The 23,175-nt window shown below is 41.0% G+C and overlaps 1 protein-coding gene across 1 annotated transcript; it reads left to right on the top strand.

Annotated features, from left to right (window-relative positions):
- The first annotated feature begins 19,997 nt into the window (after nt 1–19,997).
- Nucleotides 19,998–22,532, top strand: GSPT2 (G1 to S phase transition 2). The gene is made up of 2 exons (XM_059679031.1): nt 19,998–20,110; nt 20,217–22,532. The coding sequence occupies exon 2, from the start codon at nt 20,225–20,227 to the stop codon at nt 22,115–22,117; it is 1,893 nt and encodes a 630-aa protein (XP_059535014.1). The 5' UTR covers nt 19,998–20,110; nt 20,217–20,224; the 3' UTR covers nt 22,118–22,532.
- Nucleotides 22,533–23,175: the final 643 nt, after the last annotated feature.

Genomic DNA, 23,175 nt, shown 5'->3' with positions numbered 1-23,175 from the left:
CAAGCATTATTGGATGAAGATGAGGGTCAAACTCAAAAACAATTTGCAGAAAAATTAAATGTTGCTCAGCGAACAATTTCCGATCATTTACAAGCAATGGGAAAGATTTTAAAGGAAGGAAAATGGGTGCCACATCAACTGAACGAAAGACAAATGGAAAACCGAAAAGTCATCAGTAAAATGTTGCTTCAACGGCACAGAAGAAAGTCTTTTTCTTGCATCGAATTGTGACTGGTGATGAAAAGTGGATTTATTTTGAGAATCCCAAATGCACAAAATCATGGGTTGATCCAGGTCAACCATCAACATCAACTGCAAGGCCAAATTGCTTCTGAAAGAAGACAATGCTCTGCGTTTGGTGGGATCAGGAAGGTGTGGTGTATTATGAGCTTCTAAAACCAGGTGAAACCATTAATACTGATCACTACTGACAACAAATAATCAATTTGAACCACACTTTGATCATAAAACAACCAGAATGTGCCAGAAGACACGGCAAAGTAATTTTGCTTCATGATAACGCACCATCACACACTTCAAAACCAGTTAAAGGCACATTAAAAGATCTTGCCTGGGAAGTATTAACCCACCCACTGTATTCACCAGACCTTGCTCCTTCAGAGACCACTTGTTCCGATCGATGGCACATGCATTTTCTGCGCAGCACTTCAAAACATACGAAGAAGTGGAAAATTGGGTCTCTGAATGGTCTGCCTCAAAACAAGAAAAGTTCTATTGGGATGGTATCCACAAATAACCTGAAAGATGGGGGAAATGTGCAGCTAGCGATGGACATTATTTTGAATAAAGCACTTTTCATGTTTCTCTTGAAGTTATCATGTTTTCTTTGACTACAAAATTCATATTATTAACCGGCATACCTGGTATTAGAGTTCTGATTGGGTGATTTAGTTGTTCAGGTCCAAAGGGAGAACAATATTCATCATGAGTAGCAAATCATGTTACCAGCAACACTGAGGCTTTCTTCTGAGTGTCAAGCCAGTGCCCAGATGCCAGGCACTACTTTTCTCCTCCATATGAATAAAGAGCAGAGAGATTTGGGGGGAAATGGCACAAGTACGTGGAGAGACAGGCAGGGTCAGGCAAGGCAGGGCCTGAAAGACCATGTTATCAGAGTTGAACTTTGTCCTAAAAGCAAAGGGAAACCAGAGTGATGTACTTCAACCCGTGTGTCAAGGACAGTGGAGGGTCTGAGATTTATGCTACTTGTGACCTTACGAGGTACTTTGTCGCCGATTGACGAATGCTGAAGGAGACAGAGGACTCCTGGGCGAGAGACAAAGGACGTGATTGCTTGCAGCAGAACCATGTTTGCACTGGTTGCACCAGTTCCCAAGGAGCCCTGGGGGCAGTGAAGGTAGACGCACCCGGATGCCCACACAGGGCGGAGGGCTGCGATGCAGGAGGGGAACCCTGCTCTTGGGAGATTTTCTGCTCTGATAGTGAGCAGAAGCAATCCTGCTTGTGGGAGGAGGTGTTCCCTCAGCCCTCAGGATTGCTCAATACACACTGAACCCAGAGAAACCTCCCAGGTAAAGCGATTAGGGCTTTGAATTCTTGGCATACCCAGAAGGAACATGAGGGAACATGCAGGGCCCATAGTGGGTGTCCTCTCCCAACACAGTGCTCTCTTAAAGGTCAGCATTGGAGAACTGGCTACTACATGGAGAAAGGCAACACTGAATCTGCCTGACACTCGATCTGAATTATAACGTACAAACACGTGATAATTTCTCCCCTGTTGATCCTCTCATTCCCCTCCGGCTACTGGCCCACCCCGTCAACCTATTAACGGGCAGGGAGACTGTAGCACACCCTGGGATGACTCCGATGACAAGGGCTGTAAAGGGGTGATGGCACTTTGATGAGGGAGAGAAGGGTCACCCCACCCCAGGAGGAAGGAAGGACAGGTAGAGGCAAGGAGGATGGTCTTCTGGGTTGGTGACACGGATGATGCTGAGCCTGGGGGCAGTGGTGCTCTATGAAAGCATGAAAAGGTCCCTCCCAGAGGTGGTTTTGTATCTAGACAGTGTGAGCCCACTGCAAAGTAGACAGGACCCACAAGAGAGGCATGAACCCACCCACCAACCTCCAGGCTACCCCTGAGACAAAGGCTCCGCTTGCATTTTCTATGGGAGATGGATCTTCCTGATATACTTGGTTGCCATGGGAACTCAGGTGGATGCCAGCTTCTGTGAACCACATGTGTCTCACCAGGACCAGCTATTCCGCACTTGCATTCAAAATGGTTTTGTTCTGAACTTGCTGCCATCTTCTGCAGATGGGCGAACACCTGGCGTGTTTGGGCTTTAGCCATGAACTGGGGCACAGTTCTTCCCTGAAACCCTCGGAGGATTACCCCTGTCTAATCTCTTTAGCGCATGGCTCTATCTGTTCTATCTGTTGTGATGTTTGCTTCTGCGCTACTTGCATAGAATATTTAATAACTAGAATTCTGATACAATATTTGCTGATTGTTAATTGATAACAGCCTAGTCTCATTAATGCTGTAATAAATGAATATTCAACATGTAATGATTGATTACACTGCCAGCTACATGTACAAGAATCAATCTCTATTTTACAGAAGAGACTGAAGACCTAGAGAAGTTGACTGATGGTGCACAGGTCAGGTAGGGCAGCTTCAAAGGTAGTGTAGTCCCACAGGGCTATGGTGAGAACGGGTCCTTGGGCTTGTGGGTTGATGTTGCCTCCTTGAAATTCTGAACCTTTTTCTTGAATTTGTGTTTTGTAAGAACTGTCTGATGGCACAGCACAGCATGTGCTGGGCACCTGGAGCCTCAGCTCTCCTGTGGCCTAGACCTGCCAGCTCTCCACCTCAGGGGGACAGGTTTTCTGCTGCTGGCTCACCCATCCCCCACTCACCCACACACCTCTTCCTCTCTTGCCCATGTGACTGCTGCTGCACTTCACCCTCTGGGGGTCTGGGAGTGAGTGCAGGAAAGGTCAAGGTTGAGAGTGCAAGGTCATGGGGTAGGGGGCCTGGCCACGTGTGAGGACCTTCACGACATTCAACAGCTAATACAGAAGACCATGACTGGTCAAAAGAGTGACTGTGGAAGAAAGGAAAAAGGAGCTTTCCCCTGCTTTCTGAACAGGAAACCCCACCTTTTCATTCTGCACAGGCCCCTCATTACGTATTAGGTCCTACATGGTAGAGTAGGCCCCAAATTCAGGCTGCACGGCTCCTAAGCTGAGTTATTGCATTTTTTTCTCTTTTAGCCTTTAATGACAAGAAAAAAATGCAACAGGTGGTACCTGCATCCATGGTATAAAATCCAAAAGTTTCCAAACATGCGGTCAAAAGTATGCCTCTCCCTCCAGATGGCTAAGCAACCAGCTCTCTGAATAGCAGCCGGCATGTCCACCAGGTTCTTCTGTAGCCTTCCTTGCAGGGGTAGCTTATGCATGTACAAGCATGGCGCATATTTCACTCACTCCCCTTTATATACAAATGATTAAGTACCAAACAGCTTCCTGGACCTTGCTTTCTTCGTTTCTCAGGTGCCTTGGAGATCTTTCTTATGGTCACAGTGAGAGCAAAGCCCAGAGAGGGCCTGTCATGCCATTGCTTAAGTGCTTTAACATAACCCTCATCATGCCAAGGACGTGGCCACTATCCTCATTCACTGATGAGGAAACTGGAACATAGAATTTAAATAACCTTCCAAAGGTAACATGGCTAAAAGTGGGAAGACCCATGACTGGACCCATGCAGTGTATGGTAGTTCCAGAATGTACGCTTAACCACGGAGCAAAAAACTTTCTACTCATTTAAAAAATATTTTTATTGATTTTTAGAGAAAGAGGATGGGAGAAGGAGAGAGAGATAGAGACATTGATGAGAGAGAATCATCAATTGGCTGCCTCCTGCAGGGCTCCCACTCGTGATGAAGCCTGCAACCTGGGTATGTGCCCTGATCAGGAATTGAACTGGCGACCTTGTAGTTCCTGGGTTGATGCCAACAGCTGAGCCACACCAGCCGGGCCATTCTATCTTTTAAAAGTCGTTGCCTGAGGTCCTTTTTATGGGTGTATCCTCCTTTATTTATTTAGCCAGTTTGTTACCAATTGACATTTATGGTTTTTCCAATCTTGTGCTATTACAGACAATAATAACACAATTGTTATTATTCAATGCCTTTGAATAAGCTTGTACATAACTTCATTCCACACATGTGCAAGTACATCCCATGGATAAACTCATAGAAGTTGCATTCCTGGATCAAAGGGTAAAAGCACACATAATTTTGACAGATATTGCCCACTCCAGATGCTACATCTGATTACACCGGCACTCACAGTGCAGGAACGTTTCTGTTCGCCCCCCCCCCCCAACCCGATATCTTCCCCACATATAGATATGGTAACATATAGATAATGGACAGTCTCTTCTTGTAGTTAAGATATGCATTTCTTTTACTATGAGTAGGCTGGGAGTTTTAAAACTTATTTAGGGCCCGGCCAGGGTGGTTCAATGGTTGAGCATGGATCTATGAACCAGGAGGTGATGGTTCCATTCTGGGTGAGGGCACATGCCCTGGTTGCAGGCTCAATCACCAGTAGGGGTGTGCAGGAGGCAGTCAATCAATGATTCATAATTGATGTCTCTCTCTCTCTCTCTCTCTCTCTCTCTCTCTCTCTCCCCCTTCCTCTCTGAAATCAATTAAAAAATACACTTTAAAAATAATTATAATCAGTGTTACATCATATACTTCTTTTCCATCAACATATTTTAGATTCATGCTTGTAGCTGTATTTGAAATGCATTTATTTAAGACTGAATGTATTTGGGTCTCTTCTTTCTCTTTAATCATTTCTGCTCATCTCTGTCTTTAATTGGTGAATTTAGAGAATTTATATTGACAGTAGACATTTAAGTTTTAAAACTTTAGCCTATGTTTTCATCTTTAAAATTTTTGTTTTTTCCTATGTTTCACATTCCTGTTTCTTTTTTGCATTCCTGTGAATTATTTGAATATGTTTTAGAGTTCCATTTCAATTCCTTTAATATTTTTGAATATACCACCTTGTGTGTTTTTTCAGTAGTACTCTAAGCATTATAATGTACATGTGTAGACACCTTCTACAGTTTTGCTGTTTTATGATTTTGCATGAAGTTAGAATTTTTAATTTCATTTAGGTCAACTTACTATCCTAAGTTTTAAAATAGAATTGTCTCAAGTATCACTTTACATGTATTAGCATCAAAACAGATGTTGTAATTTTTGCTTCAAATATCAAACATGATTTAAGATGCTCCTGAGAAAATGGATAGTTTATTTTACTTATGCCTATTTTTAACCTATTCCATTTATCTTCCTCCCTATGTGCAGTTCCAAGCTCTCTTTAATTATTCTTTCCTTTTTGTTTAGAGAGCTTTTAAATATATATATATATATATATATACATATATATATATATTATGCAAATAGACCAAATAGCGGAACAACTGAACAACCCAACAACCTTTCGCTATGATGTGCACTGACCACCAGAAGGTGGGTGGGGAACATGGCAAGCATGTGCAGCAGGCATCAGAGTGCGAAACCTGGCAGGCATCAGCCGCAGCGGGATGGTGAAGCAAGTGAGCAGGGGTACCAGACCAAGGTGGAGCGCTGGTCGCTGTCATTGGGGCGAGCCTCTGGTGGTTACTGAAAATTCTTTGTTCCCACTCTCCATGGTCCCACCCGGCACTTGCACCTGGTGCCAGCGCCGGCCCCACTTGCACCTGCTGCTGGTGCCTGGCACTGGCCCTGATTGCTCAGCACCATCAGTGGGTGCGAACGGCAGCTGCTGGCCCCAATTGCCCCTCAGGGCTTCTCCACCTCTCCCTGCTCCTGAGGAGCAATCAGGGCTGGCAGTCGCCATTCACACATGCTGTCGGCGACGGCCCCGCTAGCACCCACTCCCAGTGCCTGGCGCTGGCCCAGATCACTCGGTGCCATCAGTGGGTGCAAATGGTGGCTTCGGGCCCTGATCGCCCCTGAGGGCTTCTCTACCTCTCCCTGCTCCTGAGGGGTGATCGGGGCAGCAGCTGCTGCTCGCACCTGCTGATGGCGCCAGCCCCGCTCGCACCCACTGCTGGCTCTGGCCCCAATCTTCAGCGGGTGCATGCGGGCCACTGCCATCAGCACGTGGGAGTGGCAGCAGCAGGAATGGGGCTGCCAGCAGACAGGGGACCAGAAGCCATGGTGGGAGGGGCCAGGTGGGGGCGCAGAGGATGGGCTGAGACCTGCCCCTATGCTCACTGCAGCCTTGTGGCCCGCAGTTCCTTTCAAGGTGTATGAATTCATGCACTGGGCCCCTAATATATATATATTTACTGACTTCAGAGAGGAAGGGAGAAGGTGAGAGAGAGAGAAACATCAATGATGAGACCTCCCCCCTTACTGGGGATTGAGTCCACACCCCTGGATATGTGCTCTTGATCAGAATCAAACCCAGGACCACAGGCTGATGCTCTATCCAGGGAGCCAAACCAGCTAGGGCTGGAGAGCTTTTTAAACCCATTATCTAAGGATACATTAGCAATCCACAAATTATTGGAATTTCCCTTGTTTTGAATATACCTTATTATACCTTATTCCTATAGGATAGTATCTCCAGATATAGAATTTAGAGTTGTCATGTTTTTTTTCTCATGAACTAAAGAAATGTTTGTCAAAGGGCTCAATCTTTCAGTCACATGATGAATGAATAACTTCTGGGAATCTAATGGACAGCATGGTGACCTAGCTAATAATAGTGTATTGTACATGTGACATTTGCAAAGAGTAGATCTCATGTTTTCTCAACTCATAGAAAAAGTAATTATGTGAAAGGGTGGTTATGTTAATTATTTTCTTGTGGTAATCATTTAACTACATTTATGAATATTAATCCACCACATTTTACATCCTAAAAAACTTGAAAAAATATCATCCCACTTTCTTCTATCCTCCATGCTTATAGACAAAAAATAATCTAGTGTCGCTGAAACTAGTTTTCTCCTATAAATAATGCATTATTTCTTTGTGTTTCAGTCCTTGATTGTTTTCTTTGTTTTGATCTTTTAGTAATTCCAATATTTTGTGTCCTCACAAGGATCACTTTGGGTTATCTTCTTTGGAGTTCACTCATTTCCTTGACTTTGTAATTTTATGGTTGTTGGGTGTATGTTTTTCCTTTCATTAAATTTTGGAATTTTCCAGCAACTATTTTTGAATATATTTTAAATAAAGTGACATTTTTTTAAAGAAATGACATTTGATACCTTAAACTAATATTGTCTAGAGAGCCTCAAGATAATGGAAACTACTGTAACAGAGTAGCAACATAATTTTAAAAAATAACCTTTACATTTAGAACAGTTTTAGATATACAAAATTACTGTGATGAGAGTGAAGTAAAAAAAATTCCTATAATTTGTGTGCTAACCCACAACATTATACTGATATCTGATAGGACAAGCCTCTGATATTAATAGTTTTGAGAAAAATATTTTTAGAGCCAGACCTGGGTATTTATTTTTAAGAAATAAACTTAAAAATCATGTGTGGCAAAAATAAACTCAAAATGGATAAAGGACTTAAACATAAGATGGGAAACCATAAAAATATTAGAGGAATCCACAGGCAGCAAAATCTCAGACATATGCCAAAGCAATTTCTTCACCGATACAGCTCCTAGGGCAATGGAAACTAAAGTGAAAATAAACAAATGGGACTACTAAAAAGCTTTTGTACAGTAAAAGAAACCATCAACAAAACAACAAGAAAGCCCACTGCATGGGAGAACATATTTGCCAATGTTATCTCTGATAAGGGTTTAATCTCCAACATTTACAGGGAACTCATACAACTTAACAAAAGGAAGATAACTCAATCAAAAAATGGGCAAAGGACCTAAATAGATACTTTTTAAAAGAAGATATACAGAAGGCCATGAGACATATGTAAACATGCTCAAAGTCACTAATCATCTGAGAGATGCAAATCAAAACAACAATGCGGTACCATCCTATACCTGTCAGAATGGCTATCATCAACAAATCAACAAATGCCAAGTGCTGGCGAGGATGCAGAGAAAAAGGAACCCTCGTGCACTGCTGGTGGGAATGCAGACTGGTGCAGCCACTGTGGAAAACAGTATGGAATTTCCTCAAAAAATTAAAAATGGAACTTTCATTTGACCCAGTAATCCCACTTCTAGGAATATATCCCAAGAAACACCAATAAGAAAGGATATATGCACCCCTATGTTCATAGCAGCACAATTCACCATAGCTAAGATTTGGAAACAGCCTAAGTGCCCATCAGCAGATGAGTGGATTAGAAAACAGTGGTACATCTACACAATGGAATACTATGCTGCGATAAAAAAGGAGTTCTTACCATTTCCAACAGCATGGATGGAACTGGAGAGCATTATGCTAACTGAAGTAAGCCAGTCAGAGAAGGATACATATCACATGATCTCACTCATTTATTGAATATAATGAACAACATAAACTGATGAACAAAAACAGGTCCAGAGACAGAGAAGCATCGATCAGACTGTCAAACCTCAGAGGGAAGGTAGAGAAGGGTGGGGGTAAGGGGAGAGATCAACCAAAGGACTTGTATGCATGCAAATAAGCATAACCAATGGACACAGACACCAGGGGAGTGAGGACATGAGTGGGAGGCAATGGGGGGATAAGGAGACATATATAATACCTTAATCCAGCGGTTCTCAACCTGTGTGTCTTGAACAATGAAAATACATCCTGCTTATCAGATATTTACATTACGGTTCATAACAGTAGCAACATTACAGTTATGAATAGCAATGAAAATAATTTTATGGTTGGGGGGTCACCACAACATGAGGAACTGTAGTAAAGGGTCGCGGCATCAGGAAGGTTGAGAACCACTGCTTAATCAATAAAGGAAAACAAATTTTTTTAAATCATGTGTGGGTAATTTCCACTTCCAGCTATGGCTGTGATGAAAGAGCTTGTTGCTGTCCTCTTGTTGTTACTGGACAGGGACTGGCCTGGGGTGGGTCTGCCTCAGTCTGGCATTAGTATGTGGGTTGTTGACTTTGTGTCAGAAAAATTTCACAACACGACTCCAGCTGGGTTTGAGAGTGTGTTTATTAAAGCTGGGGACAGTGAAACAAAGGAAGAAATCAGGGTAGAAGAAGCAACAGGGGAGAGCCTAGGCCAGTGATGGCGAACCTTTTGAGCTCGGTGTGTCAGCATTTTGAAAAATCCTAACTTAACTCTGGTGCCGTGTCACATATAGAAAATTTTTGATATTTGCAACCATAGTAAAACAAAGATTTATATTTTTGATATTTATTTTATATATTTAAATGCCATTTAACAAAGAAAAATCAACCCAAAATATGAGTTAGCGTGTCACCTCTGACACGTGTGTCATAGGTTCGTCATCACTGGCCTAGGCGGTGCTCTGCTTTGGTTATAGGAAAGAAGTGAGCCAAGGCAGGGCTGCTGTTAGCTCACTAGGAAGTGAGGGTTAGTGTGATAGAAGTGTGCCTGGGTGGGGCTGCTTTAGCTCACTGGGAAGTCAGAGAAAATGGGGGCCTTGGAGACAGGATGGGGGGTGGGGGGAGCCCAGGTGGAAGCTACCACTGTCTACTGCTCCCCTGGTTGCAAGTTTCGTGGGTACCCTTAGAAATAAAAAGTTCATGCCTGGGAAGGAGCATGGGTGTGCTCTAGAGCTAGCTGCATTGAGTCTTTGTCCTGAGGGCTTTTTATCCTTTTATTTTTCTGCAGGCAAGAATCTTAGGAGAGGGTTTCCATAGACTATTCATCAGCTTCCCAGGTGCATTTTTAATATGCTGATGCATCAAAATGAGTGTATAGGGGAGTTTTGGATTCTTTTTTGGTCTCTTTTACTTTTATCTTAGGTCTGCCTGCCTTTAATGGGGTTTTTGTTATTTGTTCTCCAACTTCTTCTGTCCTTAGGTTTAGCTGGCGCAAATGGCATTAATTGGGTCTTTGTTGTCTATTTTCCCAGGCCAGGGTGATTCAAACTATGTATTCTCTGGCTAGGGTGGAGGGTATGAACCATTTGCTCTTAAGTGTCCTTGGTTAGGGAAGATAAGGCCTTGCATTCACAAGCTGGCTGCAAGCTGCCCAGACTGTTTGGCCTTGTTTAATTTTCTTATCTCAGTTTCCCCATTCCACTAGCTTGGGGATTTTCCATTTTCTTAGTTTTGTACCATCCTGCCACATTAACTCACAGAAAAAAATTAAAATCTGGATAAAAGAAAACAATTCTACTCTGAAAACATCAGGAAATTTCTTTTATTTCCAGGACATCAGGACAGAAGAACCTGGAAAGTAGGGAAGCTCACTGAGGAGAATCCAACAACCTTGTGCTGCTTTTCCCTCAGGGAATTTGCTGAATCCTAACCTGCCCTGGGAGAAGGTGCACCATTCAATAAGCAAAACACCCACTAAGAGGCAGAGAAGATATTAGCTCCTCAGAAAACTTATGGGGCTAGAGGAAAAAACCTTAGAGAAAGACTTATAAACTAGTCAATATTTGAGAAGTCAAGATCTTAGGAAGAAGAAAGGCAGACAGAGGTGATACCTACAGGCACTTGTCCATACCTAACCTACATAGGACATATGACTAGAAGGCTGAACAGGCAATGGGTAAAAGTCTCAACAGATTTCTTAGCAGTCCTATGATATGGTAGAGCCTAAAACAGTTCAGAACTCACCAGAAAGAGGGCCCCAGTAAACACTGCAGTTGACATCTGGGATCTCCTGGAGAGGGGCCATCTGAGGGGAGGGGAAACCAGGACCAATCCAAGCCTTGGAAAGCCTGAATAATCCTGGGTAGAGCTCAGTCCCTGATGGATTAATATGACTACACTAGCAGCCTGCCAGAGAGAGGGTGAAACTTCCGTGGAGGGAGAAGTATCATCCAAAGACATTCAACTTTATCCTAAACAATGTCTGACATTTAATATAACCACTAGACACATCATAAACAGGTTAAGAGAAGAAGAAAAGAAGAGAAAAGAAAAGAAAAGAAAAGACTCAAAAGACCCAAATATTGTAATGATTAGACATGGGCAATGCAATAATTAGGATTAATATGTTCATGAATATGGATGACAAAATTGAGATTTCAACAGAAAACTGGAATTTACAAATCAATCACATGGATACATTGAAAATTGAAAACTAAAAAATACAATCAGTGATGGTAAGAATTCAACATTTGAGTGTAACAGCACATCAGAAACAGCAGAATAGAGGGGAAGAGAAAGGAAGTTTCTGGGAAAGAAATGCAAGTAAAATGCTGACATTGACAGGTGTGTAGGGTTTGTCCCTAAGACCTCAGAGATACAACTTTCTGCATAGAAGGGGCAAGGACAGGCTGTGACTTAAGTGGCAGCTAAGACCTATGGAACCCTTGCTGTATACTGGACACTCTGCTTGGGCTTTGCAATCTTCATCCAGAAAGACTCAGGGACCTCTTCCAAATTGCTGCATCTGATCATCAGGAGACACTTCGGCCTCTTGATCAAAAAGCTTCAGTGACTTTTAAAAAATGTTTTTATGGTAGTGAAATACACATGACATGCAATTGTCCCCTTTAACCATATTTAAGTGTACAATTCAGTGGCATTAGGTTCACAACATAATGCAACCATCGCCACTATTTCCAAACATTTTCCATTAACCTGAACAGAAACTCTGTACCCATTGAACAATGACCCCCCATTTCCTAGTCTCCTCTATTTTCTGTCTGTACAAATTTGCCTATTTTAGACATTTCATATATTTGTAGCTGTCCACTATTTGTTTGTGTCTGGGTCATTTCACTTAGCACAATGTTTTTAAGGTTAACCATCTGGTGCCATGTATCCTAAAAACATTTTAAAGGGTAAAAATAACAAGGTTTCCATAATCATTTGGGATGAGAAGAAAAAAAATTAAATATATTTTTATTGGCTTCAGAACGAAAGGGAGAGGGAGAGAGACACAGCAACATCACTGATGAGAGAGAACCATTGATCAGCTGCCTCCTGCATGACCCACAATGGGGATCAAGCCCACAACCTGCACATGTGCCTTCACTGGGAATCAAACTGGGACCTCCTGGCTCATAGGTGGACACTCAATCACTGAGCCACACTGGCCAGGCTTAAGAAAAATTCAAAGCCAACTTTTGGTAGCCACTATAGGCATGAGCATAACCCACTGTGTGCCTATGAGCCATGTCTCTGATGTTATAGGGGAATGTTAAGGCAAAGACCAAGTATGCTTGCTCTCTCCTTGATAAGATTGTCAAGTAATAGATGTGATGTGTCAATAAATGAATGAGTGATATGGTCTGATTTATGTGAAATAGAAGAAGAAAATTAAAAGGAGTTTTCATCACAGACCATTTATTTTCTACTCAAGATTAAATTGAGATAAGACATCATCTACACTGATTTCTCAGACTGTAATGGTGAAATTTCTTTTACTAGTGGATGGATTACTTCAAGATCTGAACAGAAAAATTGTACACTTCTCTCAAATCCTAATCAAAGAAACTCAGCCATATCAGGAAGGAAAGACCAAAAAAAAAGGTGTTTTTCAGGGTGAGTCTCTGTGGACATGATCTGTTCATCATTTGTCCCTTTTTAGGTGGCTCCTTCCTGATATACACCAAGAGGATTGCCAGCCATAGCACCCAGCCACTCCACTACTTCTCCTTAATCATTTGGGTATCTGAAAGGTTTATTTCATTTATTGCAAAACAGATTTTATAATTAATAGGCAAACATGAAACAGATAAAATTATTAAAGAAGGAACATTCCACTCTGTGTTCTACCTCTTTGCTCTTATTATCTACAGTGATTAGAAATGTTTCCACTTTGCAGTGCCTTGATTTCCTATGCAGAGGCTAGTAAGTGTACGAAGTATACAATAGGTTATCAGGAGAAAGAGGAGATGCCACGTGTGAACTGGTGAGTCTGAAGGGCTATGATGCTTTAATCAATGTTTGCATGACATAGGAAAAAATTGGTTAAAGTTTAATGGTAGATCTCATGATATTGTACATAGAAAACCCTAAAGACTCCATCAAAAAACTACTAGAACTAATAAATGAATTCGGCAGTGTGGCAGGATACAAAATTAACACCCAGAAATCTATGGATTTTTAATACACCAATAATGACCTTACAGAAAGAGAAACTAAAAATAAATCCCATTTACCATTGCAACAAAAAAATTAAGATACCTAAGAATAAATTTAACCAAGGTAGTAAAGGACCTGTACTCAGAAAATTACAGGACGCTGAAAAAAGAGATAGATGAAGACATAAACAAATGGAAGACTATATCGTGTTCATGGATTGGTAGAATCAACATCATTAAAATGTCCGTACTACCCAAAGCAATCTATAGATTCAATGCAATTCCCATTAAAATACCAATGTATATTTCAAAGACCTGGAACAAACTTTCCAAAAATTCATCTGGAATAAAAAAAGACCCCGAACAGCTGTAGCGATCTTGAGAAAGAAGAACAAAGTTGGAGGGATCACAATACCAGATATCAAGCTATACTACAAAGCCACTGTTCTCAAAACTGCCTGGTACTGGCACAAGTACAGACATATAGACCAGTGGAACAGAACAGAGAACCCAGAACTAGACCCAAGCCATTATGCTCAATTGATATTTGAAAAAGGAGGCAAGAGCATACAATGGAGTCAAGGCAATCTCTTAGATAAATGGTGTTGGGAAAATTGAACAGACACATGCACAGAAATGAAACTAGACCACCAACTTATACCATACACACATATAAACTCAAAATGAATAAAGGACTTAAATGTAAGATTGAAAACCACAAAAATCCTAGAAGAAGCCATAGAGAGCAAAATATCACACATATGTCGTAGCAATATCTTTACTGATACAGCTCCTAGGGTAATGGAAACTAAAGAGAAAATAACAAATGGAACTAAATCAGATAAAAAGCTTCTGCACAGCAAAAGAAACCATAAACAAAACAACAAGAAAGCCCACTGCATGGGAGAACATATTTGCCAATGTTATCACCGATAAGGGTTTAATCTCCAAACTTTATAGGGAACTCATACAACTTAACAAAAGGAAGATAAACAATCCAATTAAGAAATGGACACAGGACCTAAATAGACACTTCAAAAGAAGACATACAGAAGGCCATGAGACATAAGCAAACATGCTCAAAGTCACTAATCATCCGAGAGATGTAAATCAAAACAACAATGAGGTACCATCTCACACTTGTCAGAATAGCTATCTTCAACAAATCAACAAATGACAAGTGCTGGCGAGGATGCAGAGAAAAAGGAACCCTCATGTACTGCTGGTGGGAATGCAGACTGGTGCAGCCACTATGGAAAACAGTATGGCGTTTCCTCAAAAATTAAAAATGGATCTTCCATTTGACCCAGTAATCCCACTTCTAGGAATATATCCCAAGAAACCAGAAACACCAATCAGAAAGAATATATGCACCCCTATGTTCATAGCAGCACAATTTACCATAGCGAAGATTTGGAATCAGCCTAAGTGCCCATCAGCAGATGAGTGGATTAGAAAACAGTGGTACATCTACACAATGGAATACTAGGCTGCTGTAAAAAAGAAGGAATTCTTACCATTTGCAAAACTATGGATGGAACTGGAGAGCTTTATGCTAAGGGAAATAAGCCAGTCAGAGAAAGATAAACATCACATGATCTCACTCATTTATGGAATATAATGAACAACATAAACTGATGAACAAAAATAGAATCAGAGTCATAGATGCATCCAACAGACTGTCCAACCTATGAAGGAAGGTGGGGGAATGAGGGGGTAATAGATTAATCAATGGACACAGAAGTGGGGGGATGAGGGCATGTACTGCGGGGCGGGAGTGGGCGGGGAGTGGTCAATGGGGGGGGGGAAGGAGACTTATGTAATACTTTAAACAATAAAGAATTTAAATTTTTAAAAATGTTTAATGGTATATATTTTTAAACCTCCAAATACTAGATTCTAGGAAGTGAGCCCCAACCCGGGCTTGTGCCCTGACCAGGAATGGAACCATGACCTCCTTGTTCATAGGTCAACACTCAGCCATTGAACCACCCCAGCTAGGCCCAATAAATTTAATAAATTAAAAAGTCAAATCTCAAATACATGCATAATCTGAGGTACTGGGGATTAGGACTTCAATATAAGAATTTTGTGGGAATAAAATGTAGCCTATATAGGCAGAATCAGCTATAAGCCACTCTGTCAGCCCCATTTCTGCCACCATCTCCCATCATCAGAGAAGTGGCCAGAATAAAAATATGTCTCCTTCCTGAAATATGCCTAGCACTGTGCTGAGCAAATAGTGGACCTCTTTCTCTTCTCCTGTTTACATTTCCCATGATAGATTTGATAAGCCAGAGACAGGGATATCTATGATCCATAAAAGAGGTAAAATAATGCACTGTGGAACCATTCATCTGAACCCTAAACAGAATAATGCTAGCTACCTTGTTTATAGGATTGTTGTGATGACTGAAGTAGGTAGCAGGTACGAAAGTGCCTGGAAACTATATGTAGCTGAATCCCTTTAGTTTAACCCCTTTAGTTCATATTCAAGTATTACCTTTGACTTTTTTTTGATCCTAGACCCCTGCTTCATATCCTCACTAGATTTGTTGATTACTGACCCAACAGCCTTTCCTACCAATGTCCTATGGTAAGACAAAAAACAAAATTGTTTAAAGAAGTAATATGTCCAATCCCAGGGTGTGACTCAAGATTTCCCCAATACAGTCATGGCTATCTCATTCTTCTTTGTCGGATGATAGTTTTTCCACCCTCCCTTATATCTAATGGTGTCCCTGAGACTTAGTTCTGCCCAATGAGGTGAATGGGGAATGTTTGGGAGTCTTCTGTGGAAGATTCTGTTTCTTGATAAAAGGACATACAATGAAATATTCACCCATGAGAAAGAAGAAAATCCTGCCATTTGTGTCAGGGAGTTAGATATCTAGATGTCTTTCTTGTAAATTGAGATTTAGATCTAGATATGATAGATATGATTCAGTCTTCATATTTTAGCAAGAATGTCTCAGAGACGTTAATGTTGTATTAGTTCATCAAGAAACACATACTGGGGGGGGGGGGGAGAGAAACACATACTCTAAGGATGCCTTCTTTTTGTAATGGGAGCAGATATTGGTGGTCATTGCCTACAGCACTTGGGTCATTGAAGCTAAAATGGAGATGTTTTCATTCTATCTATCCTTCATTTATTAGATGGAATTATTCTCTGATGAGAAACTTCTCTCATCCACTATTTGGTAACTAATGTTACAGTTCATATGACAAACACAAGATAATTGTTTCATTATTTGCCTCTGCTTACCTAATTTCAAAATAATGAGTTTCCTAGCATGTAATAATGATGACCATGAGGTCTTTGTTCTTATAGAGCCACTGTGGATCACTGTGGACTAAATATGAGGCATCCAACACAGTGTTCTTAACCCTGTGTTCACTAGCCCCTTGATATTTTCCTGTTATTCTTCTTTCAACCCATCTTACATTACTATTCTTTAAATCAGGATGAAACAAAACTGTGCTTGTGCTCCAGGTCACCCAGTGATGCTAGGGGTATGTTGGGGGAAGAGAAGAATCTCAAGACCTTGGAGTATTACATTTCTAGTCAAAACTTCTTTTGTTTAATTGGAATTCTTAAGAAAATAATTTTACTACTCCTAAGACAGCCACCTCTCCCACACCTGAACAGTCTATTCTAAATCTTCTCCCATTCCTCATTTTTCTTATTGTAATCCTCCCTCACAATTTCCACAGCATTATCACCTACTTCAGGAAGAAAACATAAGTCCTCATAAAAGAAATTCACTGAATTATCCTCTCTCTCTTAAATTCACCCATATTTCCATTCTCTCTAGATAATATAATACTTTACCCTCTTCTCCCATTTGTGATTTTAACCTGCCAACTCTCCCTATTCTTTTCTTAGTATATAATAGATTCTATAAGTCAGTATGGACTTAGAATTATACTGTCTGTGTTTGAGCACCAAGTCCACTATTTACTAGCTAAGTGACCTTAGATAATTTACTTAGCCTCACTAAACATCCATTTCTTATCTGTAAACAAAGTGATAAGATCACTTCCTTCACAGAATGCTACAGAAAATGAAAGGAATTTATAGAAAATAATTGAAATATAAGCTGTACCTAGGAAACACTAAACAAAAGTAGGTTATTATCAGATAGATGTAGTTCAACTATGATATATTGATAGAGAATTTGGAGAGTTTATTTAAAAATCTGTTTTCTCCATTCATGTTGGTGGTGGTCATACTGAGACTATTATATGTGTGAGCTAAATCAAATGAATAATTGTTTTATTTTATGATGTCATCATCCCCTGTTATCATTGAGAACCAATATTTCTGGTTTGGCAGAAATGTATACAATTGGTCTGGTACATTTTGTCATACCAGGTAATAAACCATGGAGGACTACTAGCATCATCTCAAAACCATTCAGAGTCCAACTTGAAGAGGCTTCCACTGGCCAGTGATGGAACATCGTAACATCAATAAGTGTAATAAGGAAAATTGTTTAAAACACATCAAATAGATGTAAATCTAATAATCCATAAACTCTCAACTAAAAAGAAATAATTAAGTATTTCCTTTACAATTGGTACCTCAAAACAACAAAATTGTTGAAGAAGAGACATTGTCTTAAAGCAGTATTCCAGTTAATAAAAAAGGAAGAATGACAGAAGTACAATATCACATTTTACAGCCTCTAATGATATATTTTTACATAATTATCATTAATTGCTACTAACTGTAAAAGGAGTCAGAGCTTGACCTTATGAGTCTCTTTATGAAAATACTCAAAATCCCCCTTGAAGTATTCTTGCTAAAAAATTGCACATATGTCTAATCATGCTCATAGACCCAATTATTGATACACAGGAAATACAGATCAAAAAGGAATATTGAAATCTATTCCATAGGGATACAATCAGCAAAGTCAAGAATGTAGAAAATTCTACAAGTCATACCACCCACTTTCTTCAATGAATAAATGATATGAAATAAGTGAACCTGTAGATTATGAGAGACTTAAAAGAAGTGTCAAAAGAGCTAGGCAAAATTCAACTATAGTGTTTGAGCATACATTTGTGTGCTAAAACTATACAGAAAATCATGGAGGTAATTATCATAAATGTCAGGATAGTGGTTCCATTTAGGGGTGGAGGGTGTGGGTTGTGATTCAATGGGATATAGAGAACCTGTCTGAGTTGTCCAGAAAATTTCTAATTATTAATTTGAGTGGTGGGTATAAGTATGTTTCCCTTCTAAGTCAATAAGATACAATAATTTTGTTTTATGTGATTTTTCTGTATTTATGCTATGTTTTACAAAAAACTTAAGAGGAAAATTATTAAACACTGGACAAATATTGTCTGCACTTTAAAAAAGCCTTTGGTGAAAGGAATTCTCTCATTTACTGAATTAACTCTTTCAAAGTTTTAGGCAGATATACTGGAGATGATCACTCCATCACATAAACCAAAAGACTTCGTCCGAGGTTAGTTTCTGTGGACACAGCCCGGTCAATGTTTCTCTCTCTTGGGTGGACCTGCCTTTCCCTGAGCCTCAAGGATGATGGTTGAGAACAGCATAGAGCTAAGTAAAAGGTGGCAGCCCCAGAATGAAACCATCAAGGATCCAACTATGTTAGAGATAGGACTATTTTGTACTCTTAAAATCTGGAGAACACAATTCTAAAGTTATGAATCAGTTATTAATTTTTATAACATTTTGACTTGTTGGATTTCTTTAATATACAACTCTATGATTTTATCTTGTATTAGCACATTGTATTTTCCCTGTGTTTTTTTTTTCCTATTTCAGTCTGGCCTAGAATAAGATAATTTACAAAGTAGCTCTTCTAGGCTTAGGCGCAAATGTTAAATCTCTTTCTAAGAGTGAGATTTTTTGGCTAAAGGGATTTTTCCCATTTCAGAGGTCTCAATCGGTTTAATTAGGCTGATACCCATAGCCCCATGGCATTGCCACTAACAGAAGAAGGTTCCAACATGACACTGATTCTTTCTTAAAGCAAACCCATTACCAGCTGTGAGTAGGGTTCCAGGTTCTCAGAAGGAGGCAGGAAAGCCTGTGGAACTACGGTGTACCCTGGGGAGGTGCGGGTGAGTGGGGCAGGTACACCCAGATTCTGGTTTGTTAGACGAATAAAGGGATCTGAGTCTGGAGCTTGTGTATGTAAGGCACCACAAAGTAGATAGCAGGCCAGCCATTGTCCAGGCACCTGCACAAATGCTGTAGATTGGGGAGCTTCACTGGGACAAGGCTCTTCCCTGCAGACAGGTAGGGTGTTTAACATGGAAAGTCATTATAACCCCATCCTTACACCTTTGAAGCTATCAGTAAAGCTTATGGGCATATGGGGGCCAACTGAAAAAGGGAAAATCGAAAGACCTCTGTGTTTCAAATGAGTGAATGCTTTAACGTTGCATTTCCTAGATTCAGCTACATCTTCATGTATATTATGGTTGCCTCCCTAGTCACTAATTTCTTCCTTTGGTTACTGGGTTTCCAGGTAGTTAACCCACATCCTGCCTCCGTTTGTTCAATAGGAATTTTTATTTTTACTTGAATCTTTGAGTAGAAATGTAAATGAGATGTGCCTGTGTAGGTTTATTCATTAAATCGTGGTCAAATTACTCTCCCAGATGGTGTAAGACAAATAACTACAAATTTTCATTTAAAAAATTATGCTTTGGGACTTAGCCCATGACTGAGAACTAAGGAAGCCAGGCGTACGGATGGCAGCGAGGGGTCAATCCGTGCCCGGCGCTGGGTCGCCAGTGGAGGAGTCGGAAGTGGTTGGGGTTTGGGGGAGGAGATCCGCTCACACACAAGAGGAGAGGCTTGAGCCGCCATATCTGCTGCCGCTGCCGCAGCTGCGAATGCAGCGTAGGTACTTCGCTGTCTCCGTGCTGCCGCTAAGGTGCGTGTCGCTACCCCTTGGCCCCGCGCTCTTGCTGCCTTCCCCCTGTCTGCATAGCCCGCTCTTTCTGTCCTGCTGACTCCGCTCCCTCCCCGCCACCCATCAGGTCCTCAGATGATGGATACGGGTAGCAGCAGCAGCAGCGACTCAGCGCCCGACTGCTGGGACCAGGTGGACATGGAAGCAGTGGGTTCAGCCCCTAGCGGGGACGTACCCTCTTCAGCAGCGGTGGCCGAGGCCCAGCGTGAGCACCTCAGCTCGGCCTTCAGCCGTCAGCTGAACGTCAACGCCAAACCCTTCGTGCCTAACGTACACGCCGCGGAGTTCGTGCCGTCCTTCCTGCGGGGCCCGGCCCAGCCGCAGACCCCCCCTGCGGACACCACCAGCACTGAGGAAACCTGCACCGGCGCGGGCACACCTGAAGGTAAAAGGCTGGGACTGGGGGCACCTGTGGAACATGCCAAAGAGGAGCAGAGAGTGTTGTGTGAAGGCTCCAATTCAGCCGTCACCATGGAACTTTCTGAACCTGTTATAGAAAATGGAGAGGTGGAGATGGTTCTAGAGGAGTCATGGGAGCACAATAAAGAAATGAGTGAAGCCGAGCCAGGGGGTTGTTCATTGGGAGATGCAGGGCCCCCAGAAGAAAGTGGCCAGGAAATGATGGAGAAAGAGGAAATGAGAAAATCTAAATCTGTGGTCCTACCCTCAGGTGCTCCTAAAAAAGAACACGTAAATGTTGTATTCATTGGGCACGTAGATGCTGGCAAGTCAACCATTGGAGGACAGATAATGTTTTTGACAGGAATGGTTGACAAAAGGACACTTGAGAAATATGAAAGAGAAGCTAAAGAAAAAAACAGAGAAACCTGGTATTTGTCCTGGGCCTTAGATACAAACCAAGAAGAACGAGACAAGGGTAAAACAGTAGAGGTGGGTCGTGCCTATTTTGAAACAGAAAAGAAACATTTCACAATTCTAGATGCCCCTGGCCATAAGAGTTTTGTCCCAAATATGATTGGTGGTGCTTCTCAAGCTGATTTGGCTGTACTGGTCATTTCTGCCAGGAAAGGGGAGTTTGAAACTGGCTTTGAAAAAGGTGGACAGACAAGAGAACATGCTATGTTGGCAAAGACAGCAGGTGTAAAGCATTTAGTAGTGCTTATTAATAAGATGGATGATCCCACAGTAAATTGGAGCAGCGAGAGATATGAAGAATGTAAAGAAAAACTGGTGCCCTTTTTGAAAAAAGTCGGCTTCAGTCCCAAAAAGGACATTCACTTTATGCCCTGCTCAGGGCTAACTGGGGCAAATATTAAAGAGCAATCAGATTTCTGCCCCTGGTACACTGGATTACCATTTATTCCATATTTGGATAACATGCCAAACTTCAACAGATCAATTGATGGACCAATTAGACTGCCAATTGTGGATAAGTACAAGGATATGGGTACTGTGGTCCTGGGCAAGCTGGAATCAGGATCCATTTTTAAAGGCCAGCAGCTTGTGATGATGCCAAACAAGCACAATGTGGAAGTTCTTGGAATACTTTCTGATGATGCTGAAACTGATTATGTAGCCCCAGGTGAAAATCTTAAAATCAGACTGAAGGGAATTGAAGAAGAAGAGATTCTTCCAGGATTTATACTTTGTGACCCTAATAATCTTTGCCATTCTGGACGTACATTTGACGTTCAGATCGTGATTATTGAGCACAAGTCCATCATCTGTCCAGGTTATAATGCGGTGCTGCACATTCATACTTGCATTGAGGAAGTAGAGATAACAGCCTTAATCTCCTTGGTAGACAAAAAATCTGGAGAAAAAAGTAAGACACGGCCCCGCTTCGTGAAACAAGATCAAGTGTGCATTGCCCGTTTAAGGACAGCAGGAACTATCTGCCTTGAGACATTCAAAGATTTTCCTCAGATGGGTCGTTTTACTTTAAGAGATGAGGGTAAGACCATTGCAATTGGAAAAGTTCTGAAACTGGTTCCGGAGAAGGACTGAACAGCTCTCTTGATATCTTTGCACAATACTGTGAGAATTGACACCACCTTCTCTTATTTACTGGCCATTGTTAGACTTTTCTCCATATTTTGCAAAGAAAAATTTCACAGCAAAAATTCGTGTTTTGTCAGCTTTCTCATGTTGAGATCTCAGTTATGTTTCACTGATGAACTTACCCACAAATTTCCTCTTCCAATACCATTCTGCTTCCGTGGACAGAATCAGTAATAGCTTTGTAAGTGATGTGGATGTAATTGTGTATAACAATGAAAAATTAATATATTTTTTAATTTTTCATTTTCCATTAGGATATTTAGACAACCCTTGTTCACGCAGACCAGTCAGAGTGTGTCAGTGTGTGTGTATATGTTAAAAAGATAAGTAATATGTGAATAAAATACTCCATTTGAAACTCTTATTGGTATCTGAAATGCTTTTGAATACTTTTAAAATTTGTATATAATACTTTGCAATTAGCCTTTTTACTTTCCCAAGTAATATAATATATTTTATTGAGTTTTTAAAAACTGTCCTCCACTCACTGTTTTAGATCAGGTATTTACAAACAATGCACAAGTTTGTATTAAAGGAAAAATTTTAATTTTGAAAATTTTTAATTTTAGGGCACTTTTTCCCCAGTGAATTTTGTTTTCTCTGCCCAAGTCCAGTCAACAAAGGATATTCTGCTTCTCCACTTGTGATTTGAAAAAGAAAGGCTTAGGCCATATATCAGGTCCACTAATGTTAAGCATGGCCAAATTACAAATTTACCTGGGGATTCAGACCATATGTTGACTAGACTCTTATCTGTACTCCATCATCTTAACACAATCCTTGGTTTTGTTCCCCTTGTCACTTGGGATGTGGGATACAACACAATAAAGGGGCATGACTACTGAGAAGATAAATGCTTTCAATAGGGCTGCGAGTCATTTACTGAAAATTAAGGGTTAGTGAGGGTTGTGAGCTGGGACATTGAGGAGACTATTCAACCCTTCTTCCATGATTGGGGTTGGTAGCACAGGTGGAAGGTCATTTTGACAATCAGACCATGACCC

The sequence above is a fragment of the Myotis daubentonii genome, chromosome X, assembly GCF_963259705.1.
Source record: "Myotis daubentonii chromosome X, mMyoDau2.1, whole genome shotgun sequence".
Taxonomy (NCBI): domain Eukaryota; kingdom Metazoa; phylum Chordata; class Mammalia; order Chiroptera; family Vespertilionidae; genus Myotis; species Myotis daubentonii.
The sequence above is the reverse complement of the archived record's forward strand: the minus strand, read 5'-3'. Positions and strand labels throughout refer to the sequence as shown.

Coding starts and splice junctions, on each gene's coding strand:
- GSPT2 (XM_059679031.1), top strand. CDS start 20,225: ATGATGGATACGGGTAGCAGCAGCAGCAGCGACTCAGCGCCCGACTGC.